The sequence below is a fragment of the Mangifera indica genome, chromosome 18 (assembly GCF_011075055.1).
Source record: "Mangifera indica cultivar Alphonso chromosome 18, CATAS_Mindica_2.1, whole genome shotgun sequence".
Taxonomy (NCBI): Eukaryota; Viridiplantae; Streptophyta; class Magnoliopsida; order Sapindales; family Anacardiaceae; genus Mangifera; species Mangifera indica.
The window spans coordinates 13059643-13082498 of NC_058154.1; the positions used below are offsets into that span (position 1 = coordinate 13059643).

General features: G+C 34.3%; 4 protein-coding genes across 9 annotated transcripts; 3 read left to right on the top strand and 1 right to left on the bottom strand.

Annotated features, from left to right (window-relative positions):
- Nucleotides 1-563: 563 nt before the first annotated feature.
- Nucleotides 564-5984, top strand: LOC123202088 (KH domain-containing protein At5g56140-like). Of its 3 annotated transcripts, none has more exons than XM_044617817.1 (7): nucleotides 564-876; nucleotides 2423-2508; nucleotides 3731-3831; nucleotides 4712-4831; nucleotides 4909-5031; nucleotides 5185-5328; nucleotides 5431-5984. In XM_044617817.1, the coding sequence occupies exons 1-7, from the start codon at nucleotides 755-757 to the stop codon at nucleotides 5578-5580; spliced, it is 846 nt and encodes a 281-aa protein (XP_044473752.1). In that variant the 5' UTR covers nucleotides 564-754; the 3' UTR covers nucleotides 5581-5984. The 3 variants fall into 3 exon arrangements, with proteins under 3 accessions (XP_044473752.1, XP_044473750.1, XP_044473751.1); XM_044617815.1 differs by having other exon boundaries at nucleotides 565-876; nucleotides 3686-3831; XM_044617816.1 differs by having other exon boundaries at nucleotides 567-876; nucleotides 3686-3831; nucleotides 4909-5025.
- A 505-nt stretch (nucleotides 5985-6489) lies between these two features.
- LOC123201404 (probable calcium-binding protein CML21) lies at nucleotides 6490-8998 on the bottom strand. Its single transcript, XM_044616894.1, has 5 exons — nucleotides 8655-8998; nucleotides 7881-8130; nucleotides 7469-7671; nucleotides 7131-7299; nucleotides 6490-6885 (listed from the first exon to the last, which is right to left on the bottom strand). Exons 2-5 carry the CDS (start codon nucleotides 8077-8079, stop codon nucleotides 6776-6778), a joined length of 681 nt encoding a protein of 226 aa, XP_044472829.1. The 5' UTR covers nucleotides 8080-8130; nucleotides 8655-8998; the 3' UTR covers nucleotides 6490-6775.
- Nucleotides 8999-10013: 1015 nt separating this feature from the next.
- On the top strand, nucleotides 10014-12631 carry LOC123201274 (ubiquitin-conjugating enzyme E2 28-like). Its single transcript, XM_044616701.1, has 5 exons — nucleotides 10014-10169; nucleotides 10715-10807; nucleotides 11336-11463; nucleotides 11954-12058; nucleotides 12281-12631. Exons 2-5 carry the CDS (start codon nucleotides 10738-10740, stop codon nucleotides 12422-12424), a joined length of 447 nt encoding a protein of 148 aa, XP_044472636.1. The 5' UTR covers nucleotides 10014-10169; nucleotides 10715-10737; the 3' UTR covers nucleotides 12425-12631.
- Nucleotides 12632-17274: 4643 nt separating this feature from the next.
- LOC123202272 (phosphatidylinositol/phosphatidylcholine transfer protein SFH13-like) lies at nucleotides 17275-22453 on the top strand. 4 transcript variants are annotated; one of them, XR_006498943.1, is made up of 15 exons: nucleotides 17275-17593; nucleotides 18531-18630; nucleotides 18721-19027; nucleotides 19126-19225; nucleotides 19309-19575; nucleotides 19925-20002; nucleotides 20078-20182; nucleotides 20264-20313; nucleotides 20393-20492; nucleotides 20607-20705; nucleotides 20806-20919; nucleotides 21046-21202; nucleotides 21468-21732; nucleotides 21824-21898; nucleotides 22078-22453. XR_006498943.1 is itself a non-coding variant. In XM_044618097.1 (15 exons), the coding sequence occupies exons 2-15, from the start codon at nucleotides 18624-18626 to the stop codon at nucleotides 22096-22098; spliced, it is 1863 nt and encodes a 620-aa protein (XP_044474032.1). In that variant the 5' UTR covers nucleotides 17280-17593; nucleotides 18531-18623; the 3' UTR covers nucleotides 22099-22453. The 4 variants fall into 4 exon arrangements, 3 of the variants coding, with proteins under 3 accessions (XP_044474032.1, XP_044474034.1, XP_044474033.1); XM_044618097.1 differs by having other exon boundaries at nucleotides 17280-17593; nucleotides 21350-21732; XM_044618099.1 differs by having other exon boundaries at nucleotides 17280-17593; nucleotides 18724-19027; nucleotides 21350-21732.
- Nucleotides 22454-22856: the final 403 nt, after the last annotated feature.

The following is a 22856-nucleotide window of genomic DNA, read 5'->3' on the forward strand; positions in this document are numbered from 1 at the left end:
AGTAATACTATATGTACCTATTTTGGATACATAAATATATACACACTCATATGTGTCATCATATGATTGGTTATTGTTTTATTCTTAATTCAAAATCATTTAATCACATTATGACACATATAAATGTGTATACATTTGTGTACCCAAAATGGGTACATATAATTTTATTGTATTTGATTTGTCAAAAAAATATTTCGATAATCTTATATTAATAATGAGAAGAGATAATCTTATTATCATCTCTATGTTAAAATATTATTAAATAAATTTTAATTTTATTATAATTTTATTTTTATTTATAATTTTTGTAAAATTAAAATACTCTTATTTTTATTAAAATATTAAATAATATAAAAATATTTTAAAAATAATTATATAAAAATATTTAAATAAAATAATATTTTTATTATATTTAATTAAATATAATAATCTATTATAATTATAAATTTTATTAAATATAATAATAACTTATATTTAATAATAATGCTGATGATTTTTTCTAAGAATAATTTTTTATAATAATACGTCATGGATATTTTTGAAGCAATTTTCGGAAACAAAAAAATGTATAAAAAAATTGCACCGACGCAGAAGATAGGGTGGTAAATGCCAGAGAGAGAGGGAGTGTCTGGTCGGGATCTTATCATCCCACCAAACACCACGTCTCTTTACAGCACTAACTCAATCACAGCTTGTCCCTCCGCCGTCCGATCTAACTAATTTCTTCATCACAACCATTCACTTGATCTCAAAGATGACCTCATCCAGCGGTGGCCGCTTCATGGCCTACTCTCCGTCACCTTCAGCTCCTCACTCTCCACATCTCCCTTCTCTCCGCTCCGCCGCGGCTTCCTCCGCTATTCTCGATCAAGAGCAGTACGATCATATGCTCCTTGATCTTTTGTTTTTTACACTTGTTTATGTTGATGATGTCGTGTTGTTGCTTTACTGAATCTGCTGAATACTTGTGCTGACTAACAGAGATCTGATGCTGTTTTGATCTTTGATTTTATATGTGTTTGTGTTATTGGTGTTACTGAGTTTACTGATTACTTGTACTGAATTACAGAGAGTTGAATTTCGCACTTGTTAAAAGAGTTTTTATTAGCAGATAATGAGATCTGATGTTATTTTGATCGTTAATATTATATCTGTTTCTGATTTTGCTGAATACTAGTACTGACGAACAGATAGTTGAATTTTGAACGTGTTCAACTAGATTTATTAATATATTATGAGATCTGATGTTATGTTGATCTTCAAATTTATGTGTTTGTGTTGTGTTCATGCCAGATGTTTTACTGTTGCTAGATACTAAGTGACCAAGACGTAGCTGAAGTACTGAGATTTTTGCCCTTTTTTTTGCTCGTGTTAAATTGTATTATAAGATCTGATGTTGTTTATATCTTGAATTTTATGTGTTTATATTGTGTTATAGTACTATTGACTCACAGCTTTTCAGTAGAGATAGTTGAATTGATCTCTTTTCTCTTTTTCAAATATTGATGAACTGCTTTTTAGTAGAGATAGTTGAATTTTATGTGTTTATGTTGTGTTATTGTACCATTAACTAACTGCTTTTCAGTAAAGATAGTTGAATTTCTCTCTTTTTTCATTTTCAAATAATTTTTCCATTTTTCACTTGCAGTTTGATTTAGTTAGTAGATTATAAGACTGATGCTGTTTCAATGTTGAATTTTATGTGTGTTTATGTTGTTATCATCAGTGTTACTGACTAGCAAACTGTTTGTAGTATTATTGCAATTTTTGTGTGTTGTAGTAGATTAATGATTAGATTATAAGGCCCGATGTGTTGATGAAATGGTTGTGTTGTGTTTATGTAGGTTTTAGATTGTTAATTTCATATAGAGTGAATTATAGATAATTGAATGAGATTTTAGATGGTTTCCATGGTCAGTAGTAAAGAATTGTGTAACGTAGATCCACTACCCTCCTAGTTTCTTTCATTAGTGCTAATGGTTGTTGGATTGCGATGTTTAAGTTTTGGGAACACTGGAAATTAATTAAGTAGTCTAACTTATATCATAGTAATAGTTGGTAATGTATCATTTTACTACATGTGTGTTTGTCTTTTAAAATTGGATGGTTATGTTATCTTTTAAACAGTTTTTAGATGGTTAATTGTGAGTTAGATTGAATGTTGTTTGATTGGTCGTGAAAAGTTGTGTATGGCATTTCTTGTAGTTTAATCACCTTCCATGATTATGTTGTATGTGCTAATTGTTGTTGGGGTGGTAATTTTTAAGTTGTGTTGCACAATGGAAAGTAATGAAGAAATCCATTTTTTACAATATCAACATAGGTAGCTATGAGCATCTCATTATACAAGTACATTTTGGTGTTTGTATTTAAGACTGCTATTAGTAACTTACTATGCTTGGTTTGCTTTTGTTTGTTGCAGATATCTCAATGAACTTATAGCCGAGCGTCACAAGCTGCATCCATTCATACCTGTGCTCCCACATACCTATCGGTTGTTGAGCCATGGTCAGTTTTCAAAACCTCTATGTTCTTCACTTGAAAGGGTTGAGTGCAGGCATAATATTCAAAACTTTTATGTAACTCTATGTTTTTATTTATTCACTTGTATATCATTGTCATTTATAAGGAATGGAAAGAATTTGGTAGTCAATTATCTACAAGCCCTATAAATAGCTGCTTTGTTATCAACAGGAACCTACCATTTGTTAACCTGCATTGAAGGAGTTAGGAATTGTTGAATCTGTATTGGAAGATATCTTGAAATCCTACCTCTTAATTTAGCTTCTCCTCTCTATGCCCTCATCTAAGCAATTTTAATGGTTCTACCTCTTTTGGCTAGAAGAAGAGACGGATGCATGTATTTAGTTGACACCAAGAGGCAGGGCACTTGATGCTGCCTTTCATAATCTTAGTCTTAAGACCATGGTTAGAGAACCAAGAGAACTTCCATGTATTCTTGAATGTGGAAGAAGTGAGAGATTGAATGTAGATGGAACAGACGATGTGGGTGAAGTCAAATTCTAGATACTGACACATCATGGTAAATATGAAGGATAACATGTTTCAAGATTAACAAATATAACAAATTGTAAAATCAACAGAAATATGTCGTTGAATGTGAAATGTTACCTACTGATTTGCTAGGTTAAGTGTGAAATATGTCACCTATTACTTTTTCTAGGGCTCTAAATCTGGCATGTTTAGAAGGAAAATTTCTAGCCAAAAGGGGTGGGATCTCACTAAAAAAGGCCTTGCATGTGTCATTGACTTTTTATTTACTCCATATCGTACAGATTTGCTTTGTAAAAGCCAACTTTTGGTGATTAGTTTCTTACTGCACTATTTGCTTTTACACAGACTGTTGTTGAGATGTTGTGTTTGGTTTTTCTTACATCTGTTTGTGAATCTAACTAATGATTTAGTTTACTTACTGTTTCTGATTCAAAACATTGACCCATAGTGTACATAGTTGTGTCTATATATTAGCCTTAGCATGAGAATAGTTTTGTATGTTTTCTTCTTTCCTTTAATCTTAGATATATTTTTTTGGGGAAACTTTACTTTTAACTAACTCAATTAACATTCCCATGTGTTCTCTCCATTTTGTGGTGACTGCTAACTAATTTGTTAACAAATGCTAACTGGTACATCTTATTCTTGAAAATTGACATTTTTGGAGCAGAAATTATGCGTGTAACCACACTGTTGGGGAATGCATCAATTTTAGGTCAAAGTGGGCTTGAATATGCTAGCCCCCTCACCTCTGGAGGAATATTTTCAAATGGAGGAGCCGATATGAACGGATTGGCATCACTGTTTCAATCAGAAGTACGGATACTAACCATTAACATAACTGTCTTTCCATCTAATTTTTCTGTCTTTTAGAAGCATTGCTGACACAATATTTACATTTCTTGCTAACATAACTTTTCTTTGAGTGCTTGTAGTACATATGCTTCTTTTTCGTGACAGGTAGTCTTGAGGCTAATGTCAAGCAGCACTGATCATTTCCTTTAGCTTAGCATCCTGTTCTGGAATCTGACCTCTAATTAGTGGTTCTTTATTGCCTTTATTTTTTTGGTTGTCCATTGAAGATGATTCCCAGCAGTTGACATATTTAAGATAACCTTATGGAATGAAAATTCAGATCGTGATGGGATAATAACAGTTGATGCTGAGTCTTCAATGAGACATTATCCAATATCTATGAATCCTTTGACAACAGGAGTTTTGTTATTCTATTGCAGATTGCTGACTTTTAAGTTACTAAATTTTGTCTTGTATTAAGATGTTTTCATGAGTTTTTCTTGAAAATGTATATGTCAAGTGCAGCTGGTGCTGCTCAATTGACCTTCAAGTTGGTTGTTTAGTTAGTATTAGTTGACTAATGCATAGGAAAATTTTGTCATTCTGGCTTCAGGTTTGGAGTCCTTCAGCTTCACGGTCTTCTATGGATCTGCTTAAATGTATTGTTACAATTTGGGCTTGTAATTGTTATTATTTTTAGGTCACACTTGGTTGCTTCTGTGTATATTTTTGTCTTCAATTGAGAGTTGATGCAACTTGATACTGTAAAATGGCTGTAGGAATCTCTACAGGTCATCAGTTGAATCTGTCATTTTATTTTTCTTATGCATGCAATCCAACATGAGACTTGCGAATATCCATTATGGCATTTTGGAATGATGTCTGGGATAACCTTGTGCAGATTTCCAGTTTAGGGCAGCCCTTATCAGCACAAAATTGGCTTAGTTCACAAGGTAGCTCATCGGGACTTATTGTTAAGAGGACAATCAGAGTGGATATTCCAGTTGATCAATTTCCTAATGTATGATTGAACTTCATACTCTTGTGATTTTACCTTTTTTTAATCTGGCATTGGCCTGTAATATTTTAATTTTGCAGTACAACTTTGTTGGACGCCTCCTTGGTCCTAGGGGCAACTCTCTTAAGCGAGTGGAAGCCAGTACGGAATCTCGTGTTCTGATCAGAGGGCGTGGCAGTATTAAGGATCCAGCAAGGGTAAGGGTAATAATGAATTCTTCCTATTTTCCACGTTTGCACATTTCTGAATTTTATCATATCAATATTATTTTGTTTTCTGTTATTTGACTTCTTTGTTAATTGAAAAGTTTGTCCTCTTTATATTCTGATTTTTGTCATCTTGTTCTCATTTTAAAGGAAGAAATGATGAGAGGGAAACCTGGTTATGAGCATCTGAATGAACCTCTTCATATCCTGGTTGAGGCAGAGCTACCAGTTGAAATAGTTGATACTCGCCTAATGCAAGCACGAGAGATACTAGAAGACTTGCTTAAGCCTGTGGTGAGCAGCCTTCTTCCTTGTCTCCTTTTGAAGACTCGTGTTCTCTTTTTACTTTGTTCTTGTATATTAGAGCTTGATCATTGGTTCTCAATCTTTGTTTAGGATGAGTCCCATGATTTCTATAAGAAACAACAACTGCGGGAGCTAGCAATGCTTAATGGTACACTTCGAGAGGAAGGTTCTCCAATGTCAGGTTCGGTGTCGCCCTTCCACAACAGCCTTGGCATGAAGAGAGCTAAAACGAGAGGGTAATGGTTCTCAATCAACGGGCTTTTGGATCTTCTGCATTAGTAATCCACTAGTAAGCAGCAGTTCCGACATCACAATTGTTGCTGTGTCAGACAGGCCCTCCAACTGCTGCCGGGGCACTGGCACTATATATATACTATGCTAGTTCTAACTTGTTTCTCTATTAAGTGTGTGAGGTTTAATGACAGTAATTTGTAGTAAGATATGAGTTGACTTCTGGGGTTTGCATTTATATGTGGGTTGATGCATTTGGCAAGAACATTATCTCGCGAATGCTATTCTTGTATTATTAGTTGTGGAAAGTTTTGATGCATTGACGTGAGGGGTTTGGGTTGAGTGTTATGTGGTCGGTAGTTTAAATAGGTATTTAGATTTGTTAATGGCAGTCTCCGCCATTTCTGTTTTGATTGTGTTTGCATTCCTCCCCTTGTTCTGATCATAAATTTGCGCCAGTAATCTCTTCTGCAAATTAGGCATAATATTATGGTTTTTAAATTTTAGTGTCGGTCATTGATTGTAATCCAACCTGCGAGCAGTTTCAGGGCAAAAGGGCATGTGTAGATTTAAATTGAGCTTCGAGATTTCTGAAGTCATATCAAAGTTGTTTAAGTTCAATTTGATATCATGATCAAGGAAAAATTGATTTTAACAACATTAAGATCAAAACAATATTATTTTTATATCAAAATTTTCCATATTAGTAATTTTGGTGAGATCAACACCCCTTGAGCTTGAAAATGATTGAGTTTGTTTTATGCTCGTTCAAATTGAATTTATTTTTTAGTTTGGTCAAGTTTGATTTAAGTCTAATCTAATTCTAATGATGGTCCAAAAAGACTGCTTGAAATGGTGTTAGGGGATGAGGAAAGCGGTCTTCTGATAATCATTGTCCAGTAACAATAACAAGGATCATAAAATGAAAATATAGCCTGTCATAAACTGTTTTTTTACCAGATTTGACATAATCTCTATTACAAAAAGAGGAAATGGGAACAAAGAGACATGACAGAAGCCTCCTGAATTATTGGAATATGCGTATGACTTTTGTTCCAGAAACTATTTACATGACAAATTAAACTTGCCATTACCGTTTGCCAGAAAGAGCAAACAGGACTTCATGCCAGAACTTCACCTTTCAGAAAAGCTTTAGCAATCAGCAACTGCAGACGGCAACAACTGGGAACTAATACGGATTGGTTTAAACCTTCTCGTCACCCTCTTCCTCCTCATCGAGTCCAACCCAATTTGTGAATGCAAACAGAAACTCCTTGAAGTTCACCATTCCATTTCTATCCCAGTCCATCTCATCTGCAATGGTAAAGCAGGAAGAAAGCCATTACAAATATCCAATATGACTAACAGACCTCCTCAATGCATGATAATTTTGAACAGATTACGTCATATGCATGCACATAGATGAGCATAAAGGTCACTCCAAACCGAGATATCCGACTCTGTAGTGAAAGCAGGGAGCTTGTTCTAGACGGGACAAATATCTTTCTACAAACATGGAGAAAAAAAAATTTCAGAATTCTGTGAGAGTGAAGGCTGACCAAATCTTTTTATGACTATTCGTGCAGAGGACCGTTCTCCTGGTTCACTTATGGCTTGAGCCAACTCATTTCTGCTGACATAACCATCCTTGTTCTTGTCCAAGAATACAAATGCGTCAACCAAGGTCTCGAAAGTTGCCTCCAACTTCGGCATACCCATCCTTGATTTCTAGCAATATTAAGGAATACAAAAATAGGGAGAGCTCTCTATAAAAGTGCAATATTGTATGTGGCATTAACAAAATATGATTGAGGACGATGTTTCATATGCCAGGTAAAAAGAAAATCTGGCGGCTGACAAATGAAATATTATGAATTAAGTAGTGTGACTAGGATACAGCTTGAAGGGCAGTTGGATCATCCTTCAGAAGATACACAAGGCAGAGAAGTACAATGAACTCATTGAAATTCATTACCATATCCTCATTAATATCACAGGCCTCAAAAAGCTCACCGATTTCCTCTTCTGTAAATTTTAATTCAAGCTTAAGAAAACACTTCTTAAGCTCTTCCTGATCAATTACACCGTTTGAGTCCTCATCTACAAAGAAATAGAAAAGCTGAATCAAAATATATCAATTTAGAATGGTACAAAAAGAATATTTTCTTCTAAAGAAGTTAAACTTAAAACTTGAATATCTACACAATTTTGAAAGAGAAAATGCCTGTGATAGATGTGCAGCCTGCTTAGTAAACTATGCATAAATGTTTCAACAAAACAGTTGAAAAGAAAAATACTACAAAACCTACCAAATTGCTCAAATATATCTTTGCATTTTCTTAAGCTATCATCAATTTTTGGGAATTTCAAAATTATGCTGTTGAGCGATTTCATTGCAGTGCCTTCACCGGCCCTTCGCTGCATAGCTTCAACCATTTTGGCCTCAAGCTTTGTTTCTGGTAAGCAAGCCTGTGCAGGAGATTCAGACTTTCCCACAACACCTCCCATTACCAATTAATATCGACAAAATGGGACGCAAGGTGTGGGCTAACTATAAGCCTGGCAACATACAAGACAAAAATGTTGAGACACTATAACCAGTTTTACATTCAAATTTCAATCATATAATAACCATCTATTGCATTTAGGAACGTCTCCACAATGAAAAATAGCATCAACTACAAATCCAAGATCGGTCAAAACCTTCCAACCTAAAATTATTCCTTTACTTCTGATGTAAATTCCATAATAAAAATTCCACTTTGAACATAAGAACCACGAATGATTTTTTGTGCATGGGTAAATAAAATCCAGCAACAACGTTTATTTTCCATCTTTTGATAATGATAAGATATACATACACAAGATCGACAATTGAATTTGTCACTCAGTTACTTTCAAAGCTCCAATATATCAATAAAAGGACAGAAATTTCGATAAAATTTTATGACTTTTGCAAAACAAATCCAGAAATAAAGCTGTGCAAACCATCTTGTTCAATTATCAATCACAAATAATAACATTAAAATCCAATAACAAAGATTAACACAAGAACAAAAAGAATTGAAAGTGCAAGCTCTCACCCAAAAACAAAACTTTCCCAGTTTCCTGGTGCTCCTGAAACTCAACAAAATCAATCAAGAACCAGCAATAACCAAATAAAACAACAAAGAAAAAAGAAAGCACTCCACCAAAGAGAGAAAAGAGAATGAATGAAGACGTGAAGTTAGTTACTTGTTTGTCAAAGTAACAAAGAGAAAGAGAGAAAAGGAGAGATAAATGGTCAAGTAAGTTAAATGAAATGGTTTAGTTGTTGCAGAGTTTCAGTTCTGAAACCAAGTTTTGTGGTGAAAGCAGCACGTATTTTCAAGTCCTATCGATCTTGGCGCTTGTGGTTGTCCACTCGCTGACTTTTCATTATTTCCCCAAATATATTACACCAATCGCCACCTAAATCATTTTACTTGTAATTACATCTAGTCCTCCGTCGTTATGTAAGATTTTATGAGTTTTTTCTTTCCAACACATTTTCACCTATAAATAATATGTTTTTATTCAAAATAAATTATATTTTTAAACAAAAACTAACTGTTTATAAATTAAAAAAATAATTATTTTACATATTAAATTTAATAATTCCATCCTTAAAAAAATTTAAAAGTTTATAAATAATCTTTAAAATATTTTAAAAACCCTAATCAGTAGTAGTATTGATCTTTCATCACCATCACAATTACACTATTGTTAATCCTTATCATCATCTCTTTTGACGTGATAAGGGTTATCATCAACAATAACTTTTAATTGATTAATTTAGTAACTATTATTTTTATTAATAAGATTTGATTTTGAGTGGAAAATATTATTTATGATATTTAGAGTGAAAAAGAGTTTTTAGACCAAACTTTGAGTGGAAAATATGATTTACTCTTGTTTTTGTTACGAGATTGACAAACGATGCCTTGAACAAGTAGGATCAAATCTATCCCATTTCATCTATGCTCTAGTGGTCTACGCGTTTTTGTCTAAACAAAAGACCTCCGCTTGGGGGGCTATTCATATCCTAGCAATGAGTTACCGTTATAGTTAATAATACAATCATCAAATAAAGAGATAGATTTGATCGAGTTATCCTTGAAGTAATCATAATCAATTTTGAATAAAAATTAATTCAAACTCAGTTTAAATTTAGAATGTTCAGTTTGATATTAAGCTTGGCTCATTTGAATAATTTGAGAATAAGAAAAATTATTGATGAGCTGGTTTTCTTGTACAACAACACTGATACAATGAGAGGGACCAAATTGAATCAAATTCAAACTGAAATATTTATAACTGAAACTTAATGCGTCCCAGACGAACATAGTCCAGCCTAATGGTGAATTGGGCCTAGATTTGGGCCCATGGAATCCAAATATCCAAACGTATGAAGCAACCAGAAGACGAATAGGAATTTGGCAAGTAATTGCCTTGGGTGACCGCCACAACTGCCCTCTTACCATATTTATTCACACTTTCTCGGTTCCTGTTTTTAACATAAATCCATAAATTTCTTTCACCTTCGACGCTTCAATTCAGTCCTCTAACTCTAAGTTAAGGTATGTAAGTTTCGGTTTTTAAGATCTTTAATACAATATTGCTTTAATTGTCTTCTGGGGCTTTGATTTCTAGACTAATATGTTATGTTTATGGGGTCAAGTTTTCCATACAATATATTGTTTTTATGGGGTTGAGGTTTCTGATCGTCTGTTGATGTTGAACCCTCAAACCACAGCATGGTTTCTGTATAGATGGATTTGTTATTACCGCAAGTGGTAATATTTTATTGTTACTATCCTGTTTGTCTATTCGATAAATCAATTGATTAATTATGGCTACATGGGTCTCAGAGTTGAATTAGAATTTTGTTGTGATCTGTTTGGCTAGTAATAGAAGAAATAATTACTAAGGGACAAACCATTATTACAAAATATATTCATGTGTCTAGTTTCTGATTCTGTGGAAATTCATGGGTTGTTGTTTGATTGGGTTGATATGAACTTTGTTTTTAGATGGGTATTATTTGATTTGAGAGTTAGGTTCAAGGATTGGAAATTCCTTTGGTTTGGAAAATTTTTGTTTGTAAATATGTATACTTTTGCAGTTTGTGTGCTTTGAGAATTTTTCATGGCTTCAAAAAGGATCAACAAGGAGTTGAAGGACCTGCAGAAGGACCCTCCTGCCTCATGTAGCGCTGGTGTGTTTCTTCTATCAATGTATTTATGTATTGCTTTTAGTTGTTCCATACTTTGTTTTGCATGGAAGAATTGTATTCAATCATTTGTGCAAATTCTAAATTGAGTTTCTAATCCGTAATGGCCATTAACTTCCCATCGATTGGAGAGGGAAATTAAAAGATAGAAACTTAGTAAATGGAACCTTATTTGAGTTATTGGATTTTGTCTAGCTGATCAAAACTTTTGCTATGCCATTGCCACACTGCATGCAGTGAGCTTTTCATCCTTTTGGACTTTTGGACATAAGATATAAAATAATATTATATGTACAAATAAATCTTATTAACTTATTCATATAACTTGATATGAAGGCGTGTGACTAAGTGATTTTGAAGTGAGAGAAAAAGTAAACTGTCACATCACCTAATTAAGTGTTGTCACTTAACGTTGTACAAATAAGTTAGTACAATTTATTTGTACACACAGTTTTATTATAATATATTATATTTGTTATGGTATATAATTTGAAAAGGATGCATGTTTTACAGGCCCGGTGGCTGATGACATGTTCCACTGGCAAGCGACAATTATGGGTCCATCAGATAGCCCATTTTCAGGGGGTGTTTTTCTTGTATCCATTCACTTCCCACCAGACTATCCATTCAAGCCACCCAAAGTAATTTTTGCCTTTTTTTCTTGTACAAAACACATTTAATTCCTTAAGTACATTCCTCTTTGCTTTAATGTCTTAATTTTTAATATGTTTCTTCTTTATAATTTTGGAATATTGAGGTTCTGTATCTTGTTCTTGTCTGTATACTTACGAATTATCTTCATTGTGAGGTTGTTAGTAGTTTCTACTTGTTATGTATCTGTTTGGTTGAGGCAAGTGCAGCAGATGGCAAATTGATTTGGTATTGGTTGAGTGAGTGGGAACTATATTTGTCTTGTACACTTGTTGAACTAATTTTTTATTTATTCTACTAATATTTGGTAATGGAAGGATTGTAATCATCAACTTGACCCATGATATTTAAGCCACTGTTCCTTTAATTCACTTTTTTCCTCTTCTTGTAGAAATTGGCTTATACTTTTTATGTTATCTTTTGAAGTGATTATTCAAGGTGATAATTCTCCCTAGTGGATAATTATGATTTTTTTTATAGGTTGCCTTTCGTACCAAGGTTTTCCACCCTAACATCAACAGCAATGGTAGCATCTGTCTTGACATTCTCAAAGAGCAATGGAGCCCAGCCTTGACAATATCCAAGGTAATGCACTTTTCTAATTCAAGGGATACATGTTTCTTTTTATCTTTTAGTCAAGACTGATTCGAGGGGTGCATCTTTCTTATGACTTTTTCTTGTGAGATATTGTCATATTAGAGAAGAAGAGGATTGGCATTATTTGTCATCAAAGTTTTTGCTACTAGAGATTCTTGGGGTTGGCTTTTTTGACATGTCATGGTTGTGTTTTTTCTTTTTTCTTTGCAGGTTCTTCTTTCTATTTGCTCTCTGCTTACTGATCCAAACCCAGATGATCCTCTTGTGCCTGAGATTGCCCATATGTACAAGACTGACAGAGCCAAATATGAGAGTACAGCTCGATCCTGGACTCAGAAATATGCCATGGGTTAGAAGATGAATTCCTTGATAATAAGGTCATAGTCATTGCAGTCCTATTAGTAAATAATAGAAATAAGTTTGTCCAGAGATTAATTATTTGTTTCTTTTTGTCGTACTTTGTTATTGAAGTTTTATGTTGGTTACTTTTAAATTTCAGACAGGTCTTTTAAACTTAATTGCAATTTAGAGCAAAAACCATCTGGTTTCTTTTGTGAGGCACATTACTTTATCATTTTCATCAAGCATCTGAATTTCAAATTAAAATACACGTCAGAAGTTGAGATTCATATGTTAAAATGATTTTAGGGCTAATATATATGATTCAGATTGCTAACCAGGAAACACAAAATGAATTCATGTGCTTCAGCTAGTGTAGCATTCGGGGGTAGATTTGATTCGAGCCCGTTTGGGCTTGAATTTATGTTTGGCTTGAATCAAACTTCAGCTGGAACTTCGATTCGGTAGCTTGGCTCATGTTTGAGTATTTGTCGGTAATTCACTTTGGTGTTAGTGTATACCTTTCATGTGTTACTGTATACCAACTTGAGCTCAAGTTAACTGGATGTACTTGATTCAAGAGGAGCTCGATGGCCCTTACTTTTGAATCCACCCTTAGAAGCATTCAGATTCTTATGTCAAAGTCTGGCCTGCAGGGACAATGTATGAAGAGGACAATAGTACAATCTTTTAGGTTGAAGCCAAGGCTTTAGTCTTGGATTATTGTTAGTTGATTAGGAATTGAAAGCTGAACCAATCTAGCCTACTCCTGGGGAAGAATTTTGCAGTTTGTACATCTAGTGACCAAATAGTCGCATAATCTTTACACTCGCATGATCTCATGAGGAATTTTTAGAGGTACCAAGAAGTAGATATTTGTGGCAGCCCTACCTCTTGGAAAGAACATGACCTAGTTTGGATCTTGTACAAAGAACCTCAACAGTGAGGCTCATCGAGGCCTTTGCCCTTCACACTGTATCATTCTCAACATCTCCCCCACATTTGTAGTGCTTAGAAATTGCAGTTGCAGGTATATGGTCCCCTAAAGCTACAATTAGGTCCCTAGTAACAAAAATCTAAAATGGCATCTATTAGCCATTGTTATTTTAAACGAGTGAACCAAAGACTTTCATCTCCAACAACCCAACTGTAAAAAATCACATGGTAGGTATAACCTACATGGATTTACTCAATACAGTTAACCATATACTGACAGTGACAGATGAAAATTTAATGAAGCAGAAATGGACAACAGAATAGTCAAATTAGATGAGTGGTTCATTAAGTCAGAGAGTGAGGCAGAGAGAGAGAGAGTCTATGTGAAAAGCCATCAATAAGAGGCAATGTGATGCAGTAGGCACCAGTTGCACGTTATCATGTTTCCCAAAAACAAATCCTTTTCACTGCTGAGTGAAATCTCTCCTTTGGGCTCTATTGATGTATGCATCGACACATGCTATGGACTATGGCGTGTAGGAAGATAAAACCAAGCAACTCAAATGAGAGAGAAGAGCTAGAAGCAGGAAGAACTTACAGGACATGAATACATCCAATATTGAGTGAACAATTTTTGCTGCCTTTTTTTTATTGTTTTGTTCACACTCAATTTTCACTATCTTGTTGGCTTGGTAGTTGGTAGGGTGAACAAGCAAGCCACCCAAACGATTGCACTTTTAAGTAGCTTTTGATATATAAGTAAAAAAGCATGTTTTGTGGCAGTTTTATGCACATGGGTGTCTTGCTAAAGTTGGTTGATTGATGAAGAAAGTAGCTTGATTTATTGGGCAGATCAAAAACTTCCCCTCAAGTTCTTAGCTTTGAAAGTAATTAAAGATGAAAATATAAGAATTTTGTTTACTTCAAACCAGAAAAATGTATTCAAAGAAAGGAGAATCATGCTTCTTCTTGCTATATGTATGAGGTGAACTAATTTGGCATTAAAAATCAAATCTTTTCTTCAAGGGATCACAAAGTATGTTCATTGACCCTTATTTAGCCATCTTGTCAAAATAAATAAACAAATAAAGCAAGTTGTCTGCTGAAATATATAGTGTCGGCAGATGTAACGTAGCGGGTACTTCCAAGGCTTGCTCAAATATTTTTATTTATTATTGTTGAGAGAGAAGGGGAAAGAGACACTGAGAGCATTTGAGTGCAAGTAAATGACATGAATAAAACTTGAATATTTATTCGACTTTAATAAATTAAGTTTGAATTGAATAAATTTTATCGTGAGATTAAGGTCTTATTGGCATTATCATATTAAAATTTACGTTGTCAATGATTTTTTCTTATATTCAATAATATTTTTTTATCAATTTTTTTATTTTATTTTTTTATTAATTTTTTAAAATTAATTATAATAATATTCACCAATCTAATTATCTTTCTAACAAATCGTAAAGTTTGACTTAAGTTGGATCTATCCTCGGATAGAAATGATCAAAAGTGTGAGAAAATCAAATCAAAGAATAAACATAAACAAATCTTTGACTACATGAAGCAGAAAGAGCAAAAGCAACATCGGGGAGAACAAGAATCCTTCAAGCCTGCAAATACTGCCAATCGACATGCCCCAGAAATCAAAACAAAATGAATTCTAATAATTATTATTATATAATAATATAAAACATGCATCCTAGGGCTGCTATCAATGGCTTTTTCTCTCTATCTTTTGCAATGTCAGAAGGCAGTGAGTCACGAGCATAATAAATTTGAATGAATACGACCTGAATAAATTTGACTCACAGAAATGAGATCAATCTGTGATCAGAAATGTAATGTTGAAGGGTGAAAATATAAATCCATGGAATTGTCACTTTCTTGGAATATTGTCTCCGGCAAGCCTTGACACACTGCAAGACAAATTCTTCCATTGCCTAGGTAGGCCTCTCTAAGTCTCTCTTTCTTTCTTTCTTTCTTTCTGTGCATTCTGCATGCATGCAGAGATCTAATTGAATAAGAGAGAAAATGGTTTTGAGAAGGAGATGAAAGTAATAACATTGGATGGATGGTTCAAAGGAGGAGAGAGAGAGAATTGCGGGGGGAGTGAAAGAGACATGCAAATAGTTGTTTCTTGGACTGTATTGTATATAATGGTGGGATTAGGGTTAGGGTTAGGCCTAGGATTTAATGTCATGGTACTTTGGTGGGTGATGAGAGTGACTTATCTCTGGACCCAGAATCCTATCTACAATGTGCCTCAAGAGTGAAATTTGAAGTTTCCCCTCTCAAAATATTTTGTTAATAAACAATGCCATCCCATACTTAGTTGAGCCTAACTACATATGCAAGCTATTTAAAATCTCCCTTAATGATAGTTTTCAATAAGGGTTTTAATATAGAGTGTGAGATAGAGAGGGAGGGATCTAGACAACTTCTTACATGTTGCCTTCCATATGAATGGGATCAAATGCCATGTATAATATATAGGATCATGAGAGCATCATGTATCCTATACATCATATATGTTGACACTTCAATACCATCAATATGTATATATATATATACATCACATCAGCACTATTCCTAATATATTTGTTGTATAAAATTTGTAACATCTTAAAAATTCTATACAAAACTAAACCTCTTGAATTTGACTGCATAAGATAATATAGTAGGAGATGTGTTTTTAATCAAACAAGAATTTTAAAATCACAACAAACTATGATTAGATTAAAAAAAGTAGCTCATCTAGAAAGTCGTTTAATGGAGCGCATGCCATTGAAAAGGAGAATGAATTAGGTTTGGAAATGGTTGTTTATTGGAAAGCTGGTATAGCTTTTTATCACTGTTTTTTATGTTTAAATCTATTTATTTATTTATTTATTTATTATTGGTTTTTGACCCACTTAGACATATAAACTATACTAACCATCCAAATCAAAATTACAAATTTCTTTCGTTTAGGTAACTTTAAATAAATAATTACAGCTTATTCTATAATTCCTATTCAACAATTAGTATTAACCTGGAATTGAAGCCACGCTGATTAAGTTGACATTATTATTATTATTATTATTATTATTATTATTCCAATTGGGCGTTAGTGGGTGAAAGATAATGCGAAGATGCAGATTTTGTGTGGGTAAATAAAATATTTTATACCCACCCAACAATGGAAAAGAGTGGTGGAAATTAAATCAAAAAATTTTGGAATAGATGCTTTTTTCAATTTATGTGTTTGAATTTAATTTTGATTATGACTCCATGATGTGACTTGCTTTGTCTAGAAGGCATTTGAACATTTATAATAATAATAATAATAAAATAATAATAATAATAATAATTGACATGGATGGAATCTACATCTCTGTTTTTATCTTTCCCCTACCCCCAACTCAAACCTTTGTTAACCAAACCTTAATTTCCTACTAATCAAGCTCATATTTTTATTATACCAGAGACCTACTTTATAACAAGTTCTTCTATTCTATTCTATTATACTCCAAAATATATCTGTATTTTCTATTCACTTGAGTATAATTTTTCTATTATTATTATTTTCTTAATCTAACTTATATGGTAGATAATCCTTAGATAAATTTAAGAGTGGAGTTCAAAGTTAAACCCAACTCTAATTCACCTCTTTCCTGAATAAAGAAGAAAAATAACATTGCGGACATTGAATGCGTCTTTTTCTCTTACTGAACAATAATGGCAATATTGTACTAGAACTTCAATAAAGACTCTCAGAGATTCTCTTAAACTGCTTCAAAGGTGAAAACTAGGCAGGCACCATTCTTCTTCTCAAAACTCACCTCCTCTGTAACATCCTTTTACAGTAACTGACACATATTAATTAATTTAGTTATTTAATTTCTTTATTTCAGTTACCAATTAATTAAAGGACACGTAAGCAATATTTGACAACAAAGGCAAATCAGCAGACCAAGGGGTTCGCTGGTACCTTCATACGGAGAGAGAAAGTGAAAATCAGCAACCAGAACCAAAACAAAAACAAATTTTAAAGGCACCTTAACAAAACCCAGATCTTAATTTTCCTTCTTTTTTACATGTTATTTTTATTATTTGATTCACTTCGGCAAAAACACACGGACAAGTTTGTAAAGCTCAATACTTTCGTCGTTTTCTCTGCAAAATTTGATTTCTTGTCTTTGGAGACTGTTCATGAGCCTCTGAGATTGGGATCCTGTTTTGGAATCTAGGTTCTGGATTGTAACGGTGAGTTTTTTGCTTTTTGGGTCTTTTTTTGCGATTAATTGTGATAAAGTTTGTGTTTTGTTGTGTTCTTGTGAATTGAATGTGGATCCGTCGGTTAGTAGTCGGCTTCGTGGATTTTTATGTGGGTTTGCGATTAAATGAGTAACTGTAATGTGACATGAGAGAGCTGGCTCTGGCTTTGTAACGCTTTTTAAAAAAATTTTAGAGGTATTTAATGGTTACTGCATTTAATCAGCTTCAGTTGTTGCATGTGTTTTCTTAATTTTACAAATTTTATTTAATTTCAGGGTTTTGATTTAGGTGCCGTGATGGAGATTCTGTTTAAATATCTCTGTGATGTTTTCCTTGTTTCTTTTTAATTTTTTGAACAATGAAGTGCACATGAAAAGGTGAATTGAATGAATCATAATTGATAATGTAGAAGAAAGAAAAGGTTTCATTTTTTGTTGCTTAATTTATTTTTAATGGAGTCTTGTTAAATTAGAATCTCTGTAGGTTAGAGAGTTGTCTGGAGAAGTGAAAACTTTCTTCAATTTTCACGGGAAAGTGCAATTTTGACTTATATAACCCACAGAAGGAGTGGTGCATGTTACATCACACGAAAGTTGCTTACTTCTTTTCTTGCCTTGCATTATTATCATATGCAGCCAAAAGAGTTGAGCAATGCCATGCACACATAGTTTTGAATGCACAATTCAAAATCATCCAATCACATTATGACATATTATCTGTGTACCCAATTGCATACTCAAAATTGTAGACACATGGTTTTATTGAAAAGGGTTTAGTATATGAAATTTTGTGATTACATTTAGGTGCTGGATTGTTCCCTTTTTGTTTTGGTTCTGCAGAGATATATCATGGTGATTGGTATTAAGGGACTGTGGTGCACTCGTGTTCTTGCATTGGATGTTTAGTGTTGCTTCTTTTTTGACAGTGTGCCTTGGCATGCGTGACCTTGAGTTAGCTGTGGATTCATCTTCTTCAACTGAAGATTAGAGCAAGACTCTCCCTCTTGAATTAGACTGAAATGTCAGGTATTTTTAGTGGTGTATATTTTGCAAATGTTTTATGCTTATGAATTGAGTGTGTCTATTGGCTTAATTCATTGAAAAACTTGAAAATAGAAGGGCTAGAAATTCTTGGCACTAATGATGAAATTAGAGAGAGAAGATCAGATTTCGAGAACTCGGAAGATGAAAGACGACGATCAAAAATTGGCAATCTCAAGAAAAAGGCAATAAATGCTTCGAACAAGTTCACTCATTCTCTAAAGAAAAGGGGGAAAAGGAAAATTGATTACAGGGTTCCTTCTGTTCCCATAGAGGATGTACGGGATGCAAGAGAGGAGAGTGCTGTCCTTGAATTGCGTCAAAAACTCATTGAAAGGAATCTGCTTCCTCCTCGGCATGATGACTACCATACTTTGCTGCGGTTAGTTGTAGCCCTTATCAAAAGACATGAGTTAATTGATTACTTTGGTTGTCTGTTTTAAATAGAAACTAATTAATTGTATTATTCTCAACTTGTAGATTTTTGAAGGCTAGAGACTTTAACATTGAAAAAACAACCCTCATGTGGGAAGAAATGCTTATTTGGAGGAAAGAATATGGAACAGACACCATATTGGAGGTACAAGAATATCTGTTTGCCTCATAGTTGCTATATCTTTCCTGCGTCTAAGATTAATGCTCAATAAACTTATCAATACTTAGGATTTTGAGTTTGAAGAGCTGGAAGCAGTCTTGCAATATTACCCTCAAGGATACCATGGTGTTGATAGAGAAGGACGGCCTGTGTACATTGAGTTGCTTGGAAAAGCTCATCCAAGCAGGCTTATGCATATCACCACCATTGATCGGTATTTGAAGTACCATGTCCAAGAGTTTGAGAAAGCCTTACTGGAAAAATTCCCTGCTTGTTCAATTGCAGCAAAGCGAAGGATCTGTACAACAACTACGATATTGGATGTACAAGGCTTGGTAAGTTGACGCGTATCCAGCTCATTGTGGAATAAATTGATTTTAATCAGTGACCATTAATATGACATCTCTTGTGGGACTCAGGAAAGTTTTATTGTTTTTATAATTATCTGATCTGTTTTAGTATATTATAAAGAGTTCAGTTAATTCCAGTATCTAGCTTCACTGCCTACTATATCAGTCTCAAGGTTTATGGATTGAGACAAAAAAAAAAATCCACTTTTGTTACTTATTTATTCTGTTTAAAACATGGTGAAAGGAATATCTTTGTCTGATAGTTGCAGTTTTTCTTTGCTTCAACTTCTGCTTTATAGAATTTTAACAGTGATCAGAATTATATTCAATGCAGGGAATTAAGAATTTTACTCGGACTGCAGCAAATCTATTGTCTGCAATTGCAAAAATAGACAACAATTACTACCCCGAGGTATTCAGATCTTCCTACTAGTTTTTGTTGCTACTCTTTTATTTGCTTCAAGTTGTTAACCATGTGAACCTACAGACATTAAATCGCATGTACGTTGTCAATGCTGGTCCTGGCTTCAAAAAGATGCTCTGGCCGGCCGCACAAAAGTTTCTTGATGCAAAGACTACTGCTAAGATACAGGTGAAGCATGATTCTCATGACATAGTGTCTATACATTTCCCGCAGCCATAATTGACTTTGCCTCTGATTTCTAATTCTCAGGTTCTGGAGCCCAAATCAATGGGAAAACTGCATGAGGTCATTGACACAAGGTTTGTTACTGTCAATTGGGTTTTCAAAATACTACTAATGAAGTTAATTATTGATTGTTGATATTTTTATCCTTTTCAGTCAACTGCCAGACTTCTTTGGTGGTTCATGTACTTGTTTTGCAGAAGGAGGATGCCTTAGATCTAATAAGGGTCCTTGGAATGAGCCTGACATAATGAAAGTAGGTTATTTATGTTTTCTCATGGCTTTGTGCATCAAGTATAAAAAGCTATTAAGCTTGAATTTGGAAACTGAACTGTTTAGTCGAGATTAACCTAGGTCTCTCTATTTGTAGATTGTACATAATGCTGGACCAGCATTTGTGAGGCAGATCACCCGAGTTTCTAATGATCAGCAGAAATTTAACTTCTATACACGTTCACACTCACTGAGGGTGAGTCTTGGTCTTTTGATCATTGATATGCTGATATACATCAGATTATACCATATTACTAGGTGTTTTGAAATGCTCCCTTTTTTTTTTTAAAAATCAGGGAAGAGCTAGTGACACATCAACGACAGAATCAGGGTCAGATATGGATGATCCTTGCTCTGCAAGTGGGCAAAGGAGTTCTACAATTTCTCGTTTGGCTCCTGTTCATGAAGAAGTGAGTAATGGAACCCATGGCTTAGTCACACCGTAGCTATTATGTGTATGCTTATGTATATGATCATTTATGGTGAGTTGGTTTGTGCACATATCTGACCATTAAAAATATCTCTCATTTATTCAGGTGAAAGATCCAAATGCCTACTACAGTTGTGATGATAATTTCACTCCTGTTGAGAAAGTTGTGAGAACTGACCTACGGGCGGGACATTCTCAGGATAAATTTATTAAATACAATGATGCAGTTGAAATTTGCTGTGAGACTTTGTCAAATTCTGAAGGTATTTATTGATCTTTTCTACCTTTGAAATCCTTTCTGCTTCAGAACATCTGGTTTTGCTATACATGTCCTTGTTTTATGGTTTCTGAGTAAACTGCTGATATTGTCCCAATGGTTGGAACTTATATTTTATGTCATGCAAATTCAGGTGCTCCAATGACACATTTGTTCAACAAAGTGAAGGAAAAAGTTGAGAGAATGAATGTTCAGTGTGTCACGAAAATGATACTATCCTTTATGGTCAAACTAGTTGCTTTTTGTCACAGTGTGCAGTTATTGGGGAGAACGGAGAACAACATTCATCCATCTAATTCCTTGGAAAGCAGCACAAATAGCAATCCACCAGTTGTTGAAGCTGTGAGTGCAGAAGACCATGCCCTTCCATGTATAGAGCGTCTTCAGAAACTTGAGAAGATTTTGGAGGAACTTATCAACAAGCCTCCTGCAATCCCTCTGGAGAAGGAGCAAATGCTTATGGAGTCTATGCAAAGGATCAAGTTAGTTGAATCTGACCTTGAGAAAACAAAAAGGGTATGCCGGATTCTTCTTGGTTTTGGTGCCTGGAAACTGAAATTCTGATTTACTAATGGTTATCTGAATTACAATCATGTTATTGTGGCAGGCACTGCATGCTACTGTGGTGAAGCAACATGAGATTGCTGACTTTCTGGACAACTTACGGGAATCTAAATTTAGAGTAAGCCTCTTTCATATAACTCCTCAGAATAAGGTTTTTAATCGGGTTCACAGCTTGAAATTTCTTTGAGTGTCCGTTGTGTTTGGCTGCCTGTTTAAAAAGTCTCATAAAAGTGAATGATTGTTCTTATTATAGTTTGTCAGAGTGAAGATTGACACCATATGGTATTTTTCTTGCAGCAAAGAAGACTATTCTGTTGAATATTTGAGAGTGGATTTTGGAACAAAGTAACACATGCAGATTGGACTTATACAGGAGGTTGTGCCTAGAAGGAACAGCGTCAGCAGAGCATATTCGGAAGAGGCCGGGCAAACATTTCTTTTGACTATTTTTCTTGACAGTTAGTAGTTAACAAAAGTTACGGTTAGATGTAAATGGGTTATATGCCATATTCAGCTTTTAACGGTGTAGAGAGAAAAAAAAAGAGAAAAATATTAATGCAATGTTTTACAGTGAGCATACTGAGTTACTTTTCTGCTGAAATGCATATAGCCAGTTTACCAGACTGGAGATTTGTGTATTGTAAATGAAATCTCAGAACTCTTTTAACTGAAACAACGCGCTTCCAACTTCCATGGAGAACACCAACTAGCCATATATTGCAGGCTGAGTGAAAAAGAATGCAAACTCGGTATTGTATATAATAGTTGACAGTGGCCTTGGTATGCTCTCAGTGTTATGGAGAAGTTTTGAGCAAAATTTTGCAGGGTAGTTTGGTTGTTCCTTGAAGGGAAGGGAGAAAAAAACAACCTGCAAAATTTGGCTGAGGAAAAGATTGGTATGAGAGAAAGAACATGGAAAAAAGTTTGTTGTTTCTTGGAGGTTCCCATCTTAAATATCTTGACAGGCAGGTCTTAGCTGGAAAACCTCATGCCTAAGCCCGTGATAGGAAAAAACCAGCTGCCTTCAACATGGCTGCGGCTCTACATTAATAATGCCAACAAAAATTATTAAAGAT